The sequence below is a fragment of the Xiphophorus hellerii genome, chromosome 9, assembly GCF_003331165.1.
Source record: "Xiphophorus hellerii strain 12219 chromosome 9, Xiphophorus_hellerii-4.1, whole genome shotgun sequence".
NCBI lineage: Eukaryota > Metazoa > Chordata > Actinopteri > Cyprinodontiformes > Poeciliidae > Xiphophorus > Xiphophorus hellerii.
This window is the reverse complement of record NC_045680.1, coordinates 6,272,719-6,298,365: the sequence shown is the minus strand read 5'-3', so window position 1 is coordinate 6,298,365 and position 25,647 is coordinate 6,272,719. Positions and strand designations below refer to the sequence as shown.

The following is a 25,647-nucleotide window of genomic DNA, read 5'->3' as shown; positions in this document are numbered from 1 at the left end:
CTTCTGTAAAAATGTTCAGCATAAAGAAAGAAGAAGCATTCAATAATGTGGTGTGCCAATGCGGTCTGTGATATGCTAAATTCCTTACGAAACACAAGATCACAGATACTGTGTAAATATATAAGTTGATCTTCCAGTTAGGTCAGGCTGGTTTAATGTTGCACTATCAGTTATTTTCCATTTGGCACACGCAAGTGTCTTTATTAAAAGAAAAACGCCCGCATCACAGTGGCGTCCTGTCAGAGAGCAACACCAGGATGTCTGTGAGGTGTTGCCTTTCATTATGTATCCACAACTATGTAAACATTAGATATGGAAAATAGATGATTTTCCTGTGAATGGATGCATAACGTCGCTAGAAGAAGGCAAGACCTTGAACTGGAGGCTGTTTATCCTCCTCTTCGACGTCTACGTCTAGTTGCGAAGATTTTCTGAGTATCTCCAGTAAAAGCTGCGCACTACTTGGGGAAGAAAATCACCCCCCTTCCTCTCATGAGACAAAATAATACCCTCATTGTAATGACGGGGTTTATTGTGTGCGAAGAGTGCTGCGGTGGTCACTTTTTAGGTAAGCTCAGCACGGTTTAATGTGGTGGTACTTTGAAGACTGGTATTACCTTGACGCTGTGCTGACTCCCAAGTATGTTTTATTCAAGGCCTGTCATGAATGTGGTCAGCTGTAAGAATTGCAAGCATCAGCTCTCAAAAGGGGACAAAAACATCGAAGACAAGAAGCCACATTTTGTCACTTTAACTGGAATCTAATAAGTCAAAGAGGCGCCTAAGTAAGAAAGATAAATGCCAACATGTTTTACAAATAAATTGAAACGTGTGAAATGTAGGACTGCAGCTAATTTACTAATTATTTTAGTAAGAATGGTTATTCTGATTATTTATTTGATTTAAAAAGAATGGGCAAGTACTGCAGATTTTTTATTTAACCACTTAAACCTTTTTATACAATGTTAGAAGTGAATAAATGTAATTCGTTTTTTAAAATAAACGAACATTTTATTGCCTAAAATGCAATAACATAGGATTCTTTTAGCGTACGTCTGATCATCTGCAGCAAAAAACAAACAAAAAAGAGAAACTTCTAACATAAACATGTGAAAAGTTCAGCGCTTTCTGCTCGATTTAACATCAATAAGGCGTAGGGCTGATCTGGTGATTTATTTGGATTAACCAGCTTATAACTGGACAGCAAATGGTGCTTAACGTAAGATTTTCTTTTATAGAATTTGAAGCAGGTGAAGCTTAACTTAAGTCAATAAATAAATATGCTCTCAGCATATCATATTTATAGATAAATTATTTTTTTATATGCTTAAATACAAAATGTATAATTGTTTTTTACAGTTTTGGCTTAATTACTGCTCTGAGTATGTTGTTTTTTTTTAGTAAATGTTCGTTTTTTAGAGCCTGTATATTCCAGTTAACGATTAATCGATTGCTAAATTAGTTGATGATAGTTTCAATACTTGATTCGTCACGATTAATTGTTTCAGCGGTAATGACATGCACTAAGTAGGCTAACTTGGCCTAAGCCTAAGTATGCTAACATCTTAAGATCTTACTTTTAGGATGTGCAGCTCCATCCCAGTCTTGTCAGCCACTGCTGAAGATGAGCATCCCCCAAACCATAAAGGTGTTTCTCCGTCCTCTTGGTGTTAATTTTACACCAAAAACCCCCAAAATCCCAGTTCAGTTCTCATCTGACCAGAAGGCAAGGATTTTAGCATCATGTAAATGGGACTTCTTATGACTTTCTATAAATGTTGTCATTTCCCTATAAATGGGTTTCTTTAGACTGCCCAACAAAGGGTGCGTTCACACCAGCTCTACTTAATCCGCTTTAATTAAACTCCAGTTCATTTGCCTGGAAAGTCCAGTTCGTTTTGGGACGTCTGAGTGTGGACTCGAACTCTGGCTCGGTCTCGGTTCGGTTTAAGTGAACCGAACCGAATGAAACTCTTGTTTCATTTTGAATGCATATATGAACACCAACTGGACCGGAAACCGCTCCAAAAGCAGGTAGTGAACAATAGCGCAGGGCATTCTGGGTAAATTCAACCTAAACAAACTTGCAATTTAGCGCTAGAGGGAGAAATGACTTGTCTTTTGCCAACAACAAAAGAGAAATCTTACAACTGCTAAAATCTGACAGTTTTGTTTACATTCTGTGGAGAATGAAGCTGCGTTCAGTGTCTCCTTCAGTGGTTTTTGGTCCAGTGCCCCCACAGGTGAGGAGGGGAACATGTTTTTCAATTTGATTGACAGTGCAGTGTGAAAGCGAACCATGCCAGATGAAAATGTAACAAATGTTGCAATTTTGGTCCCCAGCAGAATTAAATCTACTGCACTACTGTCCTCTAAGGCCACACTTTTAAGATATTAATTTGTAAAATCTGTTTCACTTTACATTTATTTGACCGATCACATCTAGTAAAATGCCTTAAAGTTTGTGGTTCTGATGTGGAAACATACGAATACTTTTGACTCTAGGTACAAATTTTAAACATTGACTTCAGAGCTGCTTGTAATAACAACACAAACTAAACAATACCTTTATAATATCCTCTCAAATCCAGGGTGAGCTCAGAAAAACGGTGAAAATCCTGATCGCTGTCAGTATAAAATCGCTGCCTGCGAAAGTCTGCGTCTACCTTTATTAGTCAGCACGGCTGAACGAGCGGTGCCGCACAGTCACCGCCAGCTCCAGTCATGACTGGTACTCCTGCACGTCCAGCACCTGTGCTCAAATCTAATTTCCCCGTGTGCTGTTGACTTTTGAGTGCAGCTCTTATCTGTACCCGACTGATCTAGCCGCAGCCTGGTTGTGCAGTAAGCGCTTAGCAATAGGGATTTTTTTAAAAGAATATTCCTAGAAGATTGGAACAGAGGCTGTTTTGCATACCTGGACCTTTTCTGAAGCAGGTGTGCTGGCGAACTGTTGCCACCTACACAAGTTGCAGAAAAACTCCCCACTGTGTGTCACTCACAGGCAAAAACAGGGGTGAGGGGGAAACACGGCAGTTAAAAATGAGTGGGCTTCACCTGCAGGTCTTTGAGGAAACTTATTTCCTCAAAGACCATGTCAGGGCAATATTGCCCAGACGCGGTTGCAGTTTTGTGTCTGCGTTGACTGGAAGCTTATCTAAAAATTCAGTCCAACCAGGTGAGAAAAACGACACTTCTTCCTGTGATTTCATTTCCTCTCGTTCTTTTTTTTTTTTGAATCGTTCGGCCCTCTGTGAGCGACTCACCGGTTCAGTTTCTGGTGTGAGTAATCCTGCACACGTTGCATGACAGATGTTATCTCTGGGCCTCTGCGTATGCGTCACAGGGACTTTGCTTTGAAACTTGGGTTTTGTGTGTGAAATTAAGCGTTTTCTCCTCAGTCACATTGTCTTAACTTGTGATTTCAGTTAATTGAGACACAATACTTTCTTGGCCGCTGCAGGTCGGAGCTTTAAAAATGATTAATCAAGCAGCTTGGAAATGTGCTGGACTTTTACCGTGCAGCGTCACCCATTAACTTCATCTCCCTGTAATGGTTTATACGATGTGTTGGTTGCAAAACAAGGAGCAAGCGCAATAAAAGTCCTCCATTTCTCCATTATGATTGCAACTAATGATTATGTTAGTAATTGATTATTATATTGCTTATTCTGATAAAAGAAAATCTCATTCTGCAGATTTTTTATTTAACCGCTTAAGCCTTTTTTAATAAAATATTAGAAACAGTTAAAAATGCAAATGAACTAATAATTTCATTCCATTTAAAATAAGAAAATAGACATTTTACTGCCTAAAATTGCATAACACAGCTGTCCTTTAGAGTATGTTTGATTATTTGTAGCAAAGGATGCGTCTGCAGCTAAAAATAATAACATCAACGTGTGAAAAGCTCATTATCAATATAGAACAGATCTGTTGATTATTATTTTTTGATTAATGAGTTCATAACTGGGTAGTAAAAGCTGCTTAATATGAGATTTTCTTAACCAGAATTTGAAGCTAAATTTTTGTATCTTAAATGCAAAATGCATATCTTTTTTGTGTAGTTTTGGCTGAATTACTGCTCAGAGTTGCTAACTGGAGTATAGTCCAGTTAGCAATTAATCGATTAATATACTAAATGAGTTGACAATTATTCCAATAATGGCCTCATAAATCAATAAAAACACAAAACCCGTTCACCTGTAATCTGGAGGACAGAGAAAGAGGTTTTGTTTCTGAAAGGAAGATATCATCATGCGTCTTTCCCCGCTGCTCATGCTGCTGACTTAAACAGAAAGTAGTGGAGGAACATTTTGACACTTTGCCCTTTTTTCTGCCCCTCAGGTAACCGAGTTTGTCTGCGGAGCTTTGTACCCCCACCTCCACTGCCACCGCTTGTGCCTCGACAGCTCAGCTCTGCCCCCGGCTTTGAAACAAGCGAGAGGCTTCAGAGACCTCCGACTGCATGTCTCAGACCTTCCTGTTCATCCCCAACGTCTTAAAGGTGCTTTGTCACCGGCACGCTTCGTAGTCGCCCTTTATTCTGGGACAGAGGTGTGACGCTCGTCGCTTGACTGGAAGCGAAGTTGTTGCTCGTTCAGAGGGGGGGAGGAAGGCCGCTGAACAGAGTGCCGCTTTCCCCGGAGATGAAGCTGCAGGCCGTCATGGAGAACCTGCACAGGCAGCAGAGGGCCAAGCTTCTGATGGAGCAGCAGCTACAGCAGCAGGCCATCGCCCAGCACGCCCAGGTCCGCGCCGGCAACGACCCCATGGAGAGCGCCGCCCCCGAGGGCGAGCAGGCGCAGATAGCGGCGCTGGCGGCCATGCGAGCCGCCGCCGCCGGGCTGCAGAGGGTGTCGGACAGCCCCATGTCGAAGCGCAGCAGCGGCGGCGAGGAGGAGCGAGACGACGACAACGACGAAGGGGAGGAGCATTACAAGGACATGATGGGCTCCGACGAGGAGGAACAGATGTAAGTCCATCGATTAGAAAATCTGGATTGTTTTTCAACAGGGTTTCCCATGTTGAGTTTCTTCATTTTACAGATGGTACTTAATATTTAATACGTACCTAAACATATTTCACACAAATATAACAGGATTGAGCAATAAATGTTTCTATTTAGAAGAAAAGAAGCAAACAAACCAAGCTGCTCAGGTCAGATCCTAGTAACTAAGCTTTTTTATTTGGGAAAAAACATAAATAAATTCTCATTATTAAATTGCATTCTTATCCATCATTCTTATTTCTGTTGTTCTTATTCTTATTCATCACCGTCTTCAATAACTCTTTGAAGAATCTAAATTAATGAGTTACAAGAAAATTTAACTTCCCTTTGGGATTAATAAAGCATTTTTGAATTTATTCTGATAATAATATGCTCATATCAATTAAACAAAAATTCTTGTAGCCTGGTCACAACACTCCGTTGTACAACTGACAAACGGGTGATTGAGATAAAAGTTACATTTTAAAAATATTTTCTGTTCAACTGAAAAAAAACCTGGAAATTTCTGAGATCTTATTTTTAACCCATTTCGCCCGGCTCCTAAACAACAAATTAGCTTTTGCAAAATCTGAGTCTACCTTTTTGTTCCTCACACGCCAGCAAACGGAAATGGGACGAGGGAGACTTTGAAAGCGACATGGACGAAGACTTTGACGACGACCTGGCAGAGGAAGGGCTGCCGACCGGCCACGACGCCGTGGCTCCTGGGAAGGGCATCCTGGTGCTGCCCCACCGCCATCTCCACCCTCACTCCCAGCTGCCGAAGGTCCGGCCCAGCGTGGAGCAGGAGCCCCGCGTCGCCATCATGCCTCCCCACGCTCCACACAGCCACCTGGGCGTGCAGGACCACGGAGAATGGACCTACGAGGAGCAGTTCAGACAGGTGAGACTGCTTCTTCTGTTTTTTACAGATAAATCTTTAAGTCTCACGATACCAGAGGGAAGAAATACGTTTTAACTCATCTGTTGCTTGAATATCAAGCACACAAATCTATATTCAAAAGGACATTTTAATTAAAGTTATATTTATCTTATTTGAACATTACATGAGGTCCAACTATCCAAAAAGATAATTGCTGAAATTAGCAATTAGCAATCATCCAGCAACATTTATTATTTTGCTGGACGATAAATTGTCCCAGAAAGTATTGCAATAAACAATAATGTTGTTCTTTTGACACCATTTACAATATAAAGGTCATGACATAATGATCCAAGTACACCCAGTCAAAGATGATTAAACTTTAATTTCTAACAAACATTTAAAGCTAAAACTGGAAGAAATATTCAAAATAAATACACAAACCAACCAAAAAAACAAATAAAATGAATTATAAAGTTTCTTCAAACAAAATTGTCCTTTAAAAAACGGGCTAGTTGAGACCAAAGCAGACTGAAGAGTTTAATCGTTCAGTCTTTGGTAAAAAGAGAAAATTGATTTTAATTCATCACACGATTAATTGATTTATTGTTTATTGCAACAAGATTAGTTGAAACAAACACAAAAAAAACTATTAATTGTGTTATTTTATACTGCCATCATGTTCAAAATAAATAAATTCTTATTAATTAACAAAATTCAGACATTCAGAAGTTTCTCTGGCGAGGAACAAATGAAGGATTATTCTTTTCCTCTTTCGTTGGTGGAGATTGCGTGTTGCTCCCTGGTCTGGATGCCACCTCCATCCGTCGCTTTGCCTCCCGTCTGTCTCGTCTTGTCTGCTCTTAACAGACCGTTGCAACACAACACTTTTCCAGCCCATTCAATGCATTCGGTTGGTTTCAGGTTTCTCACTGAGATAAACCAGCAGTTGTTATTTAAATGATCAGTAAAGCCATGGATGGAGAGACCGGTTTCGTTCAGGTGTAGACTGGCAGTTGAATTAGGAAGTTCGACGCCATCTTGGAGTATTTTTGTGTTAATTTTTGATCAGAGTGAAGGTGAAAGCCTTTATTTAGTCACCAGGGATGTGCAGATATTCCTCCGTTCTTCTTGCGTTGAACCTTCTGGGACTCTTTCAGCTGCACATGATGTAATCTGAACAGGCTGGGAAATCAACAGCTAAAAAGCACATGTCATCACCAAGGTTATTATAGCAAACTAAAACTAGCTAAATCTGAAACTGAGAAAGATTTTTCCTTAACTGAGATAAATAAAGACAGTAATTAATGGGGGAAAATTATAACAAACTCAAACTATATTGTGCGTTTATAAAACTAACTAAAACATACTGAAATTATTTATTAGTGTTTTGAACTAATATTGATTTTTCTCAAGCAGTTTACGTCAGCTGTTGATAATTAACGGCACTTTGTACAACTCCTGCCTTTAATTGTCAAAAGGGCGACGACAAAACTTGGGATAAAACAAAAAATAAAATCAGTTGTTGTTCAAAAATAATTGAGAACATTTTTTGAAAATGGTTTCTTTTGTATCATATTCCTGATTCAGTCTACATAATCAAAATTTATTGATCAAAAAACTAAAACTACTACTATGACTAATGAAACAAAACAAAATCTAATCAATATTTAACTAATAAACACTAGCAAATGCACTCTAAAAATGTATTCAAACTAACTGGATTATACAAACACACCGTCAAAACGAAATAAAGCTAACCCAAAACTAAACTAACCCTGGTTACCACCTGACCCTGCGTTAAAGGTCCTGCTCTAAACAAATTACTTTTTCAACATATTTACTCCAGGCTTCGATGTAGCTTTAACTAACCCAATACTGACTAACACTAGTATTCCCCTGAAAATTTAATAAATATTTTCATTTTCCTTAATTGCTGAAACAGTATTTGCTTCAAAAACAAACTGAAAAAAGAATAAAACAGATTGAATAAGAATAAAAAACGATAAATTGCCTCTTTCTTTCACTGTGACACTAAATCCAGGCTTAGATGTAGCATTAACTAACCTAATACTGACTAAAACGATTATTCCCCTCAAAATTTTATAAATGTCTTCATTTTTGATTTAACGAAACTGTATTCGCTTCAAAACCAAACTGAAAAAAAAGAATAAAATCAATTGAATAAGCGTTAAAAAAAGATACATTTCTACTGAGTTGCACCAGGAGTGGAGTCTGGTCGTTATTCCTGACTGAGTTGAGCAGATTCAAGCCAGAGTGGAGTGGGGGAGGGTTGGTCAGGGAGCATTTTAACAGCTTTAGCGTGCAGGAGTTTACTGTAAACATGCCAGTGGGCGGCTGGATATTATGAGGGAGGCCTGACTGAAACAAGACGGGCTGTTTACATGGGAAGACTGAAGTCTGTCAACAGCTCGGAGACTGCATGCTGTCAGTTAAAACAGAAATCTAAACACAGTTCAGATACAAAAAAAACTTCCCACTGTTTGTAAATATGATATAAACTGGAACAGAATCAATTTTCTTTCCTCTGGAAATTGCATAAAGTCTTATCAGGAGGCTGACCTTTGCTGTGTAAAGCAATCATTGAAGTTATAGATGTACTTTTTAGTGTCCTTGGTTATAGTTTATAAAATAGATCTAGTGAACATGCCTCCACTTCAGAGCTGAAGCCAGTTTTTCATCGCCTGTATACATACAGTACATACTGTAGGTACATACTGACACTTTGTCACTTAATCATTCAAGGCGCCATGATGGATTGTACAGAGTATTGAACAGAGCGATGGAAATTGTTTTCCCATGTTGTTTTTGCCAACTTGGGAAAAACTTGTTACTTGTTCAAATGAGCTAATTTGTCTGTGAACGTAACACACCTGGTCGGGGCTCAAAGACGGAGGTATTTACAGAAGCTAGAAACAGTTAGCTTACAAACCGACCCGAACCTCCTCCCTCCTGACGTGTTGATCCAATTAGCGACTTTGCCTGAATTCACTCCACATGATTTATATCATTATGTCATAAACATCGTTTCCCCTTACACCGAAGCAATATTAAAAACGTACAAAAAACTAGATGCTAACTGGTTTTTTCCTTACATGCTAGGCTACATGACGGTGCGGCATTGTCTCCATGGTTACTAACGTTACACACGTACCTTCTCCATAAAGCGAATTTTCATATCTTTCTAATTATACTTACTTATTAAGTATATGAACGTTAATCTTACCGTTCATATATTTCTTACCTTGTAAAAAGTGTTCGCTGCTAATCCGTGGTTACATCGAGGGCTAACAGTCATTATGACATTAGGCCGCTGCTGTCCATCGCTGCCGCATCTTTCCTCGTTAAAAGTTACACAGGAAAATGACAAGTTCGGTTTACATCCTTATCTGTTTGTGCAGCTGACCTCACCGCACCCTGTGACCATTTTTAAAGTGAAATCAACTAAATAATAGTGATATTAGCCAACCAGATGTCTGTTTTTAGACGGACGCCGTCATGGCGGAGTGGGCGGAGCTCTGGAGAGCGTGACGTCACGTGCAAAGGGTCAATATATCTGAATGCAGATACAGCTCTGGAAAAAATTAGGAAACCACTTAAAATTATTAGTGTCTCTGATTTTACTTTTCTATAAATATCAATGAACATTGTATTTTCATTCTATGAACTACTGAACTCTTCCTGAGTTAAAACAGTACTGTTGTTATTTCTAAATGAATATGAACTTGTTTTCTTTGCATTATTTGAGGTCTGAAAGCTCTGCATCTTTTTCATTGTTTTCACCATTTCTCATTTTCTGCAATTAAATACTAAAATTTTGCTCGGAGTTTCATAGAATAAAAGAACAATGTTCAGTTTACTCAAACATATACCTATAAAAAGTAAAATCAGAGAAACTGATCATTTTAACTGGTCTCTTAATTTTTTCCAGAGCTATATATATATACAGTACAGACCAAAAGTTTGGACACACCTTTTAATTCAATGAGTTTCCTTTATTTTCATGACTATTGACATTGTAGATTCACACTGAAGGCATCAAAACTATGAATAACACATGTGGAAATATGCACTAAACAAAAAAGTGTAAAACAACTGAAAATGCCCCTTATATTCTAGTTTCTTCAAAGTAGCAACCTTTTGCTGTGATTACTGCTTTGCACACACTCTGCATTTTCTTGATGAGCTTCAAGAGGTAGTCACCTGAAATGGTTTTCACTTCATAGGTGTGCCCTGTCAGGTTAATAAGTGGGATTTCTTGCCTTATAAATAGTCATGAAAATAAAGAAAACCCATTGAATTAGAAAGGTGTGTCCAAACTTTTGGTCTGTACTGTATATATACATTATATATACGTGCGTGTGTGTTTTTGTGTGGCACGGACTGAGCCACCATTTTACGCAGCAGCTTATTACATAATGGAAGCCGCCACTGCAATGCAAACACAATCATGGCCTGATGCAATATTTCCAACCATAAAACACGCTCATCAGTGTGAGAAACGGGCCGGTCTTGTCTGCGACGTTTCTCAACTCTTTTCATCGCTGACACGCGTGTCGCAGGCGGATTATCTCGGCCACGTTGCACGCAGCCTTCATTATCAAGCCCTAACTATAGATTCTGTAATTTAAGGCCTATTTTTTTTTTGTAATTACAGGCTGTGGAATATAACTCCTCTAAAACCTATACTCTGCTTCTGAAAATAACCCACCCCTCCCTGTGTGAGTGCCCTGACAGGGCATTCTCAGATTTCATGTGGCAGGTACGACATACTGGGCAATTTTATCGTCATGCGTCACTCGGCTGTGGATTAGATCTGCGTTTAATGCATCTGACACTTAATCATGTTGGTTGTTTGTTAATCTATAGATTATTAAAGCCTGCATTGTATTTATCTTACCATAGATGTAGAGAAAATGGATAATGAAAGAAAAACAATCCAGTATTTTAGAAAGACATTGCTATTTTTGGCCTTGGATGATTATAGCAATAAGCTGTAATTGCAGTTATAGCCAGTTATAATAGCTGCCTCCTGATAATTCAAACTGTCTTGCTTTGCATAGCCTAGATTGCATATTTATTTTGCTTCTTCTTTTTCTTCTCAACCTTACATTTGTGGTTTCTTCATTGCCTTTTATTGGTAGATCTATAAACCATTGTCTTGCAGTTTTTTTTATTATTATTTTTATATCTCACGGCTCTGCCTGGTCTTGGTTGTTGTGAAATATCAAAAGTGATGAAGCAGAAAATTTGTAGCTGCTGTTATGTGTGAAGCAGCGAACACACGGTAATCGTCTGCCCCAGAAAAACAATGCAATAAAAGTAATTATATAACAGCTATCATCTAAAAAGGTTCTGCCTTCAGTTTTCATATGATTAATGCAGACGTGGAAAAGTGCTGACTGGGCAGCGTTACTTTTATCATTAATGATAATAAGTGCATTTTTGTGTCTTTGTGGCTCAGGAATTTCACCCGTTATTCAGAAGTTAGTCGACTGCTCAACCTTTCGCTCTGGTAATCCTTTACCTTCACAAACGAGTGTTTTAGTCCAAACATGTCCAGCTTACAGTGCTTTGGAAAGTAAACTTTATTTAATTTCTTCAGGTTACAGCCTTTTTCCTGAGATTTTATGCTTCACTGTATCTGCTGGAGAGAAAAATATCCAGTGGGTGGTGCAGGTTGCTACAATCAACAGTAGCTACACAGGCACACCCACTAGAAGGAAACAAACGCACCCAGTATAACACTTTCATTCTATTGGCTCAGAGGTTGCCAGGCAACGTTACATTTTTGTTCCAAGCACTAGCAGAAAATGATTCGCAAGCGAGCAGAGAGATTTGCAAGCAGAGATTTGATCCGAACGGGGACAAGTTTTGCGCGTGAGGACAAAGGTTTGAGAAATCACAGTGAATATTTGAAAGAGAGCAGAAGTTTGGCATACAAGCTTTACAAGTTTTGAGAAGAAAGACTTGAAGTCCTGCTTTCAAACTGAAAATGTGTGGTCTCCAAAAAGTCCCCCATAAATAAAGGGCAGTTATTTTGGAATAGATGTCTAATAGTATTCCTATGAGCAGGTTCTCCCATCTGAGGTGTTAGTCTGCTTCTTTTAAATAATCCTTTGCTTGGTCATTTTTGGTGGATGTCCATATTTTGGTAGGTTCTCTCTTTCTAAAGTTGGATTAAGCATTGAAAAATGCTCCATCATTATGTGGATTAACGTCAACATCGACACTTTTCTCTTTGTAAATAAAAAAAAGTTCAAAAGAATCTACAAAAGCACCTGAGAGTCCATAATGCTCCATAATTATGGACTAGGACTGAATTGATTAATCAGATTAGCAGTGATTAATCAATTGTTGAAATAATCGTCAACTAAATTAATAGTCAGTTAATTGGTAACTGGAGTGTACAAACTAAAAAAAAGACCATTTGCTGAAAGAACAACACAGTCAGAGCAGCAATTAAGCCAAAACTGTACCAAAAATGAAACATTTTGCACTTAAGGTAAAAAACCATTTTGTTTGTAAATATATTCTATCCAGAACTCAAGTGTCTTAGTTTTAGCTTCACCAAGTTCAAATTTTGCAAGAGCTGAAAAAACCCTCCTATTATGCACCTTTAGATATCCAGTTATTAATCAGTTAATGTGAAAAATAACACATTTTTCATTAATCTACAAATGACCAAGTGTACACCTAAGTTATTGCATTTTAGGTAATATGTTGTTTATTTTCTGATTTTTAAAAAATGAACTATTTGTTTATTTGCATCTTTTAATTTATTTCAAATATTGTTAAAAAAAAGGCTTTACTGATTAAATGAAAATCAGCAGAATGTGCTATTTTTTTATTCAATCGATCTATTAATCATTTGAATAATCAGTTTCTAAATTAATTGTTAGTTGCAGCCCTAGCTTGTACTTTATTTTGTAAGTCCTAAATGTTTGTGCTTAATTTAATTTTGCTCAGATGAGATCAGAGTAGAGAGGTTCAACACAAACACACGCAACACTTTCTGTTAATTTTTAAAGCTGATTTTGCAAGTCAAAAAATTATGCCGACGCTCGTCTTTCACATGAAATTCCAATAAATAAAAAAACAGAAGTTTGTGGTTCTAACGAGACAAAACGTGAAAAGTTGATGTCTGAACTGTTAAACTGCGCTATGCTTTGATAGAAACACAAATGTTAGCTTTTCTTTTCATCAGCTATTTTTCCCCAAACTGTACTTAGCAATGCACCCTGGTAGCTTAAAAACATGAGTCTCCAGGTCTGTGCCTGTAAAACTTGACAGTGTTGCTTCACAGTGTTTATGTCTGTTTCTGTTTGCGTAACCCAGTTCCAGGTCACATTTCTGAATGCAAAGTCATACTTTTTTGGGAGAAACATCAAATCAATTTGGTTTATTAGTGTCATCACAGAGCATGTAGCAACACTGGATTATTCCAGTCTTGGATTTTACAATCTTGAGATGTGTTGTTAAATCCTTTTTTTCTGTTCTTTTTACAATACTTTTTGAAAACCTGGGATTCTTTTTTGTTGGTTAGCACAAAGTTTAAATCTACAACCGATCCCTAATTGAAAATTGATAAACTAGGCTTCATTTTGTGACAATAATGCTGTGGGCAGGAAGGATCTCCAGTAGCAGTCAATCTTGCACTTAATCTGAAAACACCTCTGACTGAAGTTGCTGTCTCAGCATCAGGACATGCTCAAAATCCAGGCAGCATAGATGATGTTCCACTGCTAATCTACTACATTTGCCTTTGGTCCTGCTCTTTCCTTAACAATTGTTTTGAAAGTAAAAAAGAGCAGTTATTCTTCCAACTGAACAATTTCCAAAACTAATAGAAAATAACTGTCCTTATCATAACAAAAGCTTATAAAAAGAGCAAAAGAGAACTAAAGTAATTGAGTTAATCATTAAAAAAAAACCTTTAAAAAGTTACAAAATACATTTTTTTGTAGTATTTCTAGTCATTTTCTTTCATTTGCTCTAAAAGATGTTTAATAGAATCATATTAGAGGTTTGGTTTGTTCAAAAACGTATAGGTAAAGTTTTTCAAACATATTTTGTTTGCTACGTTTTCTGAGATTTTATTACTCTTTCGTTTTGTGAAAACCCAAATGTCAAAGCCAGTCCATCATGTTTGCAGGTATTTATAAGACTTTTGGGTTTCTGTTCAAATCTGAGAAATGTTAACATGAACCGAAAGCGCCATAACTCCCTCGCTCACATTCACGGGTCAGTTTCTTCGTCTGATCGGATTTCATTATCTCACCGTCGCCTGAAGGTGCAAGTCAACAAAAGCTACTCGCATTGTTTGAAACTTAATCTGTTGACGTGTTTTAGTCACAAGTAAGCTTTTTTTATTATTTATAAACAGAGTGGCTTTTTCTGCTCTCATTTTATGGCCACGAAGCAAAACATTTTAATGTTTTTTACTAACAATTTGCAACGTAAACATGTTGCTAAGTAGTTTTCCGAATGTCTGGGGAGGAAAGGGTTAAGACGGTACAGTTTATTTTGAGCAGGTGGGTGGAGGCTGCAGGAATGTGCTTGATGGAGGGTGATAATGTGGCCACTACCTCAGATCCTCAGCAGAAACTTTGCATGCCTCTATCAGTCCTGAGCAGTCATGGCTTCTCCAAACTGTAATCTGACTTGTGCAGATCGCTTATAACTTACGAAGAGCAGATAAAGTCTGAATGGTCCTGCAGACTGAGTGAGACGAAGTAAAACCCAAATAATATACGATGTTCTTAATTTACAAGTTGTTAAAAAATGTCTTTCTTTTTTTTTTCTACATGCTCGGTGCCCTGCAGGGGAAAAAAAAAAAAAAGTGCAACCAATCCCAACAAATTTGTAGTTGACGTTTCGCCTCCAGGCAGTGTGCTGCAAAGACATATTGGCAAATCCCAACTTGCATTCCTGGAGGATCATCCAGACACCTTCCTCACCTCTCTGCTGAAATGTCAGACTAAATTAAGCCAAGAGGTGCCGGCTGCTCCAAGTCTGATTACGCTGTGGCTTTAAGTGAATCAATCAAAAATATTCAAGGCCCTTTGCCAGCGCCGTCATATCTGCCCAGCGCAGGGAGCAGAGAGAATTAAATAAAGGCCAGAGCTTTATACAGATATCAAATTATGCCACGCTGTTGGATTAATTTGTAAATGAAACTGATTTGAGTGTCTGGTGGCGTTTATTTCAGTGATACGAGCTTGATACCACTTATAGCCCTTCTTGGTATTTGAATTCTCTGTAGATATCTGGCTCTGCGATATCTATAGAAATTTCCGTGCATATTAGATTTGCACAAAGCAAACAAGGCAACTTTATAAACTTCATTAATAATTTTAATTATTCTTGCATTCATTTTTTCTCACTCTGTCACCAATATGATGCCTATTAAGTCTTTAAAAGTTTCCCAAAAACAAAACTTTCTTAGTTTTAGTTTGTTGTATCAAAATGGTAAAATTTAATCTCTTCTTTCTGTCTTAACCTTAACAAACGAAACCACAGAGGGAAACTATTAAAAACAAACAAACAGATACTTTGTACATTTGTAAACTAGATACCAAATTTGTCTCAGTAAGTAGATTTAAAATTTTTCCTGGCATAAAAATCACACTGTCCAAATAACTCTCACACATACAAATTAAGACGGACAAAAATAAGTGAATAATTAAAGTAATTTGTTGTAAGAATTGAAAATGTGAGGGAAAAATAGCATGAAAACAGTTTAAATGTAAGAAATCAAAAGGTAATCTGAAGAGGAAAGTATTATTGGTCGGTTTAGTCCTAATTGAAGACAGCAAAATGGTCGGATTTAATCTCGTCTTTCTGTTTTTAACCTTAAACAAAACCACAGAAGGAGAATATAAAAAAAACTGATACTTTCTAAGATTTAGAAAGTAGAAAGTAAGTTTTAGAAAGTTTTTAGAGTTAACGTCCAAGTAATTCTCACACATCCAAATAAAGACCAACAAAAATAAGTGAATAGTTGAAATAATTTGTTGTAAAACCATTTTACTGAAACGTTATTTGTAATTTAGTTTTGTCTTACTTCATGTGCACAAGACATTTGCACTTTAAACTAGACCTAAAGTTCTTGGTAAGATTTTGCAGTGGCAGTTTTATTCCAATAAAAATATTTTAATGGGAAAGCGTTGACATGATTGATGCATATTTTGCCTGCTGCCTCTTTAAATTAGAGATGCTGGAGATGATATTAATATCTACATGTTTTGTACTCTGAGCGATCTCATGCTTTATTTTTTATTTTACATCATTTGATAGAAGGTTTGTTGCAGCTTCAGTTTCTTTATTATTTACTTTACACTGGCTGTTCACTGACTGAACAAATTAAAGTTGTTTTTACAGGTTTGACCAGGTTTCTTGGTGTATTTAATTGTGCTGTACTGGTGCAGAGCTACCAAATAGATTTGTAATTATATCTGTGTTTTAACAACAGGAGCATTTTAAGTCGATTCAGCAGTATTTTTCTGTATTGGATCGATACTAAACCTCCGATATTTGTATCGGTATCGAAAGTGAAAAAAGTTGATTGTTGCATCTCTAATTTAAATTGTAGAAAGAATAATCAAAACCTAATATCAGTAGGCTTTTCACTTTAACTTTACCAACATCAACACTTCAAATGCTCGATTAATTTCGCCTCAAAACACTCTGAACGTTTCTAGATGTGCAGGTTTGACAATCCCGCTCAGTGCTGCTGTGTCTCCATGGCTAAATACCTCGCCCTCCTCCTCTGTATAAACAATATCTTCTTCAGGCCAGAAGCCATCCAGGGGCCACGCGGAGCCTTTGAAGTCTCCGCGTCTCTGTCTGCTTTAAACACCAGCAGCTGGACAGATGGAGCCCAGATGGACAGTAAAGTAGGGATGTCTTTAAAAATTCATGGCTCTCACCATGATCAGTTGAAATGGAGGGAGGGGGTTGGCATTAAACATTAAATTGCTCCGACCCACCCACCCACACCCACACCCACATACACACACACCCACACACACACCCCCACACACAGGGAGCTGGGGGAGGGGGCTGTTAGGGACTACAGGAAGTGCAGCAGGAATAAGAGCCAATTGGGAGCGACACTTACTGGGATTGCCCATCAGGTTTCCGCTGATACAGCTGTCTGATAAGTGCATGTTGAGTTTATAATCCACTGCAGGGGAGCCTTTTGATCCGTGTTTATGAGTTCTTTTTATTTTGCTGGGTTTTCTTTGGTCTTTTAGGAGCAATTTTCATTTTATAACGTTATTACAACCCAAAAAGAGACTTAAATATCCTGAGAGTACGCTGTGCTTTGTTAGCATGCTGCAAAAATGTCTTTTATTGGGATAAATTAGCACAATATTGCCTCTTTTCCACATATTAACGCCCACTGCTTGTCAGCTGGCTGAAAAAATAATCAAATTTATTTTATTTTTTTAAAATTATGATTATTTAACACAACAATGACCAACATATATGTAGACATTCAGGTCATACTTGAGACAGTAGTTTGGAGAATAAACACAAACCAATAAATGACAAAACAAAAACCAAAAATAAAACTAACACCAGCAATTATTTCTTAAGTAGGTGTTTATATTTTAGATAACTAAAAAAAACAGAGAAGAAAGAAAATAAATTAATTATAAATTAAATAGATATTTAAAAAAATTATAATGTTGTTTTGGTTTTATTATTATTGTCAAAAATTGGCTATTAGTAAACACTTATATTTCATTATTTTTACTTAGTTATTTATAATTTTGCAATTTAGTTTAGTCTTTTAAGTTTGAAAATGTTTTGTAATGTATTTACAATTGATCTAACTGTTGAAGTACATACACTTTTTAAAAAGTTTTTAGTCTTAAAATTACATTTTTGCATCTTTTTACAAAGTTTGCAATAAAATAAAATAATAGTAATAAAAATAAATATACGTAGACATAAAATTCGACCTGCAAGAATAAAATCATCACAATGTCATCAAATCCACCAGTAACTGAGTAAAATGTCCTATTTGTGGTTAAATCTGTACCAATTTTGCTAATATGATCAAATATAAAAGAATAAAAGGATAAAAAATAAAACCAAATATTAAAATAAAATGACACAAAAACATTACAATGTTAAAGATTGTAAGATGATAATGAGAAACTGATATTTCACTAGTTTATATATGATTTTAGTTTGTGTTCAACGGACCAGAACCAATAAAACCCAAAAATAAAAACGATATCAATGCATCCTGAAACCCAGAGACGGTGCCGTTTGTAAAACGGCCGAACTAAGTTTGATCTAATGTGTGAAATCAAAAAAATACATTTTCTATCTCTAATCTACATTATATCGCATCAAACACTTTTTTGTACATTTTTCTTGTTTGCGATTATAACTAATGTGCATTTATCTCCCTTAGTGTCATATCTTTTATCTCTACTTCAAGGTTTTAAGTTAACTTCTTAATAACTTCAGTGTCCTGGGTTTGAATTAGTCAGGATTACAATTTAGAGAGATAAATATATAATCTATTGTTTTAGTAATGATAAGTTTCTCCCCAAATGTTAATGTTGTCAGATTTGCTATGGAAAGTAGTAAAAAATAAGTAAAACATGAGAACATCTTATTATTAAACCAGCCAAAACATTTAGTTATGCTGTTTTAGTTATTTTTTATATCCAGCATTTAGTTTTTTCTGTTCCAAATATCTCTTTGATTTTTCTTCTTAACTCCAAAGCCGTTTATAAAGCGCATCATCTGGAGCCCCTGGTGGCTCATATCAGTCTGCATTATTCAGCAGTGAGGGGCTTTTTCATTAGATTTCTGGAGAAACTTGAGTTTAATTAAAAGACAGGGCATGGTTTTATAGGTCCTGTTAAAAAAAACGGAGCGAGTTAGCATGGAAAGACCTCTGAAAGTCTTCCTGTTTTAAAGGGAAAGGAGCAGCTCAGAGGGAAAACACGAGGTGTGACTGAGGCAACAGGAAAAAGTCCCTCACTTGGCACAGCACTTTGACTCGCAGCCAAGTAGAGCGTGTAGTAAACGCTCATTTTAACTGTGAAGCACCGCAGAGCATTTGAAACGTGTCCAAGCCCGAGCATGCTGCATGGGGCTGATGTCAGAAACTGTACAGCCATGGGGATTCTGGAAATTGGCAGGAACTCAATATGGACCAGGAGAGGGGGGCTGGGGAAGGAATGTAAACAAAGATTGTGCAAAGGCCGGAGTTAGCGCCTTCATCCTGTCTCTTTCTTTCTCTCTCTGTTGAGCGGCGAGGCTTTTTCTCAGGCTTCCTCTTATGCTTAAAGCTTCAGGAAACGATAAGAAGTTATCAGATTGTGAGGACGTCTCTCGTCCACATCCCTCTACGAGTGACGCCAAAGATTTCTTTTGGTCAGATTCAGCCCAATTATAGAACAATCTCATTGTGAAATGAGATTAGACTATATTTGACACTGAAAAATAACTTCCCTCACACACACCTCATGATTGGGGTCAAAACTTATTGATATTTAAAACTGTTCATGATTTTATCTTGACAAAATATCTAGTTCTATTTCCCATATTTTCATTTTCAGGGTACCGTGCCCTTTATGTCATCACAACACAAACTTTCTCAAGTTTTTAGTGAGCTGCATTCGTTCTTTGGAACAAAATTAACTATATTCTTCTATATTTTATGTTCTATATTTTCACGCTACTGAATAATACATTAGTTTGACACGTGCAGAACACAACCAACAACTAAAAATGGCGCTTCTGGATTGGCAGCTTTGCTAACACTAACCAATAGCGTGTCAAGTTGCGTTGCGCTTTCCCCTGGACATTACAATCCCGCTCAATTCTCATTGCCCCATTTCTCCCATTGAGCTTGATTTCTCCAGTAGAATTTAAGTCTGTAGTTTTAGCAACAAAGCTGTTCAGTCAGTGTTAGTCACACTTCCAAATATTAAATTAACAGCCATCTTGTTTGGCTCAGCTCTTCTCTCTTTGTAGTGCTGCGGTTGTTTACGATAATCTTCATATCGTCGAATTAAACGTCAAAAGAGTCCACACTTCCAGCTACCTATTGTTTCTCAATAGGAAGAAAAGTGTTGAGCAGGGAGCTAGTTTTTGCCAGGCTAATTGTCCCTGGGACAGTGCAGTTGATGTTGCATATTTTCTGTAATTATTATTTCTTTAAATATAGTGGTTCTGGTTGCACAATCTATGTATCAGTCCGTCCACCCACGAAGCCGACTTTCTAACCAACAAACTGTGACTATCTCGCTTGGTGAGGCTACCTCTCTGTAGCAAAACAACATGTTGAACTGTTTTATTTAAGGGTGTAAAAATTTTTTAAAATCATTTATAGCAGTCTGTCACTTTAAACAGGATGTGTAGATTTTCTGTCTCTCTGCAGCAAATATTTGATTTCTTTCTTCATCTCTCTTTTTTACCGTGTTTTAAATTTCTAAATGAATCCTTTGTGTGTTACTCAGACACAGACGAGAAAGAGACAGTTCAAGTTATCAATAAACAAACCCCAAAGTCACATCCCCTCTCACAAAGACCCAGTGGTAACCATTTATGTGAACAAAAGCTGTTCTTTTTGTGCTTTTACATTCATATTCCCCTGAAAAGGTAGCAAGCGTTGAAAGCTTTCTTTCTTGAAGGAATCAATTAAGAAATAGGTCAAAGATTGATAAAGGGATTCGGCGACACATTTTCAAGGTCTGAGTTGCTCTTTGTCCAAGTGTGAAGAGCAGCTGAAAAATAGATATACGTGTTTTGAAATGCGTCTGTAATAGTCCGAGGAGTCAATAGGTCGCCTCGAAGCAGGGCACCTTTTTGTATCGTAAAAGCTTTGGTTAGTGCCTTGATCAATAATTGTCACATTTGCCCCCGGTGACATCACTCTTGCTCCTCTGTCTTGTCTCTATGATAATAACAAACCTTTTATGATTGTGTGGACGCAGCAGGAAGTCGGGCTGTTGGACTTTGCTAATGGTTCGGATACAAATAGTCTTTCCTGATATCTCACCAGTAAGAACTGATAATAGACGCGTCTCCCTGAAGATAATTCACCGTAGCTTGAAGGTTGCCTTAATAAAACCTGTTTTCCAGATCTAATTAAACATGTTGTCCAAGGTGTTTTCCACCTGGTTTGATTTTGGACCAGAATTGCAATATTTTGTACATTTTCAGCTGGTGCACCGTGTCAAACAAACCAAACACTTTGAAAAGCCTTTTTCCCTCCTCGCCTGTGGTGGCGCTGTCATTACAGCACCAAAAACCTCTGAAGAAGACTCTGAGTGCATCTTCCATCTTCATGAAATGTCAACAAAAATAGAGTGGCGTTCGATTTTAGCAGTTGTCGTTGGTAAAAGACCATGAGCAATTTCTCCCGCTAGCGCTAGAATCAAACGCTCGTTTTGGTTGTATTTACCCACAATCCTTTGCACTACAATCCACTTCTTGTTTTTGATCAGTCTCCAGTCTGCGTGTCATTCACAAGTTCATTCAAACCGCGCCAGAATTCACTTTAATCGAACCGAGACCGAGGTTTTTAGGCAGACCGGAGTTCACACCTCCCCAAACAAACTTGACTTTCCAGGAAAACAGACTATAGAGTTTGATTAAAGCGGACTTAACCGAGCTGGTGAGACTGAACCAAATCCTTTGAAAAATGTGTTCTCCTCCTCGCCTGTGGTGGCGCTGCACCAAGAACTACTGAAGGAAACGACACAAAAACCTCCAAAAAAAAACACAGAGCTGAACTTCAAATGTAAACAAAAATAGAGTGGCGTCAGATTTTAGCGGTTGTAGGATTTCACTTTTGTCGTCAGTAAAAAGACCACAAGTCACTTCTCCCGCTAACGATAGAATCACGCGTTTATTTTGGTTGTATTTTACCATTTACCCAGAATGCCCTACGTTATAGTTCCTTTTTGGAGCGATCTCCAATCAAAACACAACAGAGTTCACTTCGATCGAACCGATTCTTAGGTTTTCAGGCCAGAGTTTGATTGCGCATGTCAGATGAACCAGAATTCAGTTAAAATGGAGGAAACATTGAATACACCCCATGAATTACCTGCAGGGACACCAATGCATGTGAATAAGATCCACCATGCTTAAGGAACATATAAACACAGTGGAAGTTCCTGCGCCATTGTACAAACAGGATCAGGCTTGCTTACAAACACGGACGCACTGTGTACGTTTCGAACTCCGCTAAAAGTCAGATGCATAAATGTTTAAACAGGAAGATGGATTCCTCTGCCATGTGGAAAAGAAAAACCCAGAGGTTGCTGTAGGTCAGATTTCTGTCTGCATGTAGTCTGGAGGCCCTGCAGTTCCCTCTCTGCTGGGGCCCACAGGCGGCTATCTGCCCTGCGCGACGCTGGGTGGGCCAGATATGTTTTTAAGGTCACCAGTAGACCCGCTGGCCTCTCCGTCCATCATCCCTCAACACTAAAACTTTCTCCTATCATTGTTTGCATCCAAATGCTGTTTAAAACAACTTGTGAAACTTCATTTGCTTTATCTTTGCCTCCATCTGTCTGCATTCAGACAAAGTTATCACATCATCTGCGGTGGCGCTGAATAAATACTTTCAGCTTAGCCCAGTCTCATTAGATTATTATCTGGATCAAAATCTTTCAGTCATTTTAGGGGAAGAACAGGCTCATAACATCAACGTCTTTTATATAAAGCACTTCCATTTTAGCCCCTATCTATCACAGAGTGACTGTTGCTGTGTGTGGTATCACACGTCGCTCTGTGATCTTAAATTGGTGCTACGCCCACTTCCCCTCCTTCTGCTGAGCCTCGCCTCGCTCACTTTGGGCATCCATCATTGTGATCCTTCTCATTAGCAGCGCGGTTAGAAACATACATCAGACATTTAGGGTTCTGGGAAAACTTGCTGCTTTTCCTGATTCCTCCTGTCCAATGAATGGACTGTATATAATCATTTAGAGGCGCCTGTTCTGGTTCAGAGTCATGTGATCCTCTGTTCATTTTTGCCATTTTCTCCTCCACATTTATTAACATGACTGGTACTGAAATGTGTAGAAAAGTACATTTTGATTTTTAAAAGCAAGTAAAAGTAGATGAAGTTAATGGAGACTGCAAACCTGCAAATACAAAACATAATTTAATGAATGTTCTTTCTCATTCAGAAATCTTTATATCTGGAACAGTTTACCATCAGAAATAGAAATGGCTTCTAATTTCCAGAATAATGACAAATGATGTACACCAGCATGCTTTGTTGTGGAGAATTAGCTTTCTGTAATATGTTTTATGTTTCTCTTTATAGTCGCAGAAATTCAGCGTATGTTTGTTTCTGTGTGTGACAGGAATCTTTCATTTAAATTTTCCTGTGTTTTAATAAAGGTCCAAACAAAGACAAAGTTTCTAGAAAACATATGTTTTTAGCATGTAACATTGTTTACCTAAATTTGAATTGAAATTGATTTTATCAATCGAGGAAAAAATTAAGCATGTTTTAAAGAAGAGGTCTTCAACATGGAGGTCACGAGCGCAAAGATGGTCGCAGATTTACTTCAAGGGACTCGTAAAGTTTCTGATTAATTTGTCATTTTTTTTAAATTCAAAAGTTGTCTTTAAATACACATTAACATGAATCCAACATGTAACAAATTGTTGAAAGAAGGCATAAAATAATCTATTTAACTCACACATCCGTTGAGGAAAAATCTGTTCATTATAGTTCTGCATTTTGTACATGGCAGAGGCATATATTAACCCACCGCTTTTGTATTCAAACTTATATTCAAAATAAAAACATGAAATAAGGAAGCTGTGTGTTATTTGCACTGAATGCACAATAATGAGGCACCTTTTATGCATCACTGAGCCCAGATTATTATACACATATACAGCTCTGGTAAAAACTAAGAGCCCACTGCACTAAACCTCACTGAAACCCTCCTGGTTATTCCACCAAATATTGATTTCTGAACTCTTCCAGAGTTAAAACATTAGTTTTTGAATGAATATGAACTTGTTTTCTTTGCATTAGTTGACGTCTGAAAGCACTGCAACTTTTTCCTTATTTTGACCACTTCTCATTTCCAGCAAATAAATACTAAATTTTTGCTTGGAATTTCAGAGACATGTTGTCAGTAGTTCATAGAACAAAAGAACAATGTTTATTTTACTCAAACATATACCTATAAAGAGTAAAATCAGAGAAACTGATCGTTTGGCCTCTTAATTTTTCCGTAGCTGTTTGTTTAGCTGAGTATGAGAGAGGCTAGAGCCTACATCCCCCAGAATGCTGTGCTGTTCTGAATATCAGTGAAATTATTGGGTGAATTTCTAGTGATACTGATCACCTTTCTGTCTCTATATTCAGGTTGGGCCACAAGTGTCCATACATAGAAAAATAAACATTTTATATTGGACAACCGTTTTTGTTTTTGTGGGACTCTGTAATCGCTGCACGTCTTCCTGGTTGATCTGCAACATTTCCAGTTTTCTGAAACTTGTAAATAAGTTTTGCCACAGTGTCGTGTGTGTGATGCTCGTTCCATGTTTTCTGTTAAAGTTTCGTGCAACCATGCGACTGCTTTCCGATCCAGCCATCAGTATAATTTCAATTCTTTGCTCTTTTGTCAAACGCATCTTCTTGGGTATCTGAAATATAAAAGAAATATACATTTTACATTCTCCTATGTATAAAAACTTATGGCCCATCCTGTATATTCTTATTGATTTATTTCCTTACATACAAGTCCTCTTGAAGAAATTTCGCTTTTTGGTTTTTAGTTTTAGCCAAACAGCCTGACTAAAATGTGGTGAAATGTTGCTAAACACGCAGTTCACACAGTCTTGTCTCTGAAAATAACCACCGCCGCTACGGAGGAACGCAACTCTGAAATCCCAGCCGGGAAATCTTTGGGCTCAGTTAGAAAAAACTGAGGCGCGACCTACAACATCACACTTTGCAAAGAAAGAGGTGTTTTCACACCTATTTCACTTAAGTTTGTGTCTTTTTTTTTTTCTCCAAATAACGCATTTTTACCGTTTACATTTCGCTCTACTGAAAGTGAAAGAGAAGCTGTGAAATTCAATGGCAAAACACGGCACCCTGTTTGTTATCAACCTAGAGGAAATGTTTGCCCGGAGCTATTTCTGAATCTGTTGGTTTGGTTTGGTGTTGTGCCATCATTGGCACATTCCAACTTGCGGTTTTATTCAAGCGCTATAACAGTTCCATTCTTGCTCTTCTCTTCCTAGTTGCTTATCTTTTCTGCCATTTTTGTGGGCAAACGTGTTGGTCGCTGATAACGAGGCATCAGTTAAAGTCAGTCGCAAGCGGCGTCTGCTTGTGTTGACAAAGCTGCTGGCTCTCCTTCCTCTGTCGATGTAGTTTAATTCACGGGGTCAGGCGGTCACTCGTGATTATGATGTCTTCGGTCCTGCCTGGTCGATAAAGCAATATTCAGAGCCCCAGAAGTGTGCCAGCTCTGGTTTTCCTGTTAATTGTGTTTCTGTTTGAGGGGGATGGGACCCAGGTAACGGGCTTGAAGAAGACGAAGACAGATTCATTAAAAGTGGTGGTTTATGGAAGCCATTTCAGAAAGATTACATTGTTTTTTAGGTACTTTTCACAGCTATAATGCAATAAATTAGCTTAAAAGTTTATTTAAGTCATTTTGTGCTAAAAGTAAAACTCACATATTTCATAAAAAGATTACACAGATAGACATATTCATTTTTTCCG

The 25,647-nt window shown here is 37.7% G+C and overlaps 1 protein-coding gene across 2 annotated transcripts in view; it reads left to right on the top strand.

Annotated features, from left to right (window-relative positions):
• arid3a (AT-rich interactive domain 3A) overlaps positions 1 to 25,647 on the top strand; it is a 76,432-nt gene that overhangs the window by 18,780 nt on the left and 32,005 nt on the right. For both annotated transcript variants that reach the window (XM_032572457.1, XM_032572456.1), the window contains exons 2-3: positions 4,348 to 4,975; positions 5,612 to 5,894. In XM_032572457.1, coding sequence (XP_032428348.1) covers positions 4,650 to 4,975; positions 5,612 to 5,894 — 609 coding nt within the window. In that variant the 5' untranslated portion in view covers positions 4,348 to 4,649. The remainder of the gene's footprint in view (positions 1 to 4,347; positions 4,976 to 5,611; positions 5,895 to 25,647) is intronic.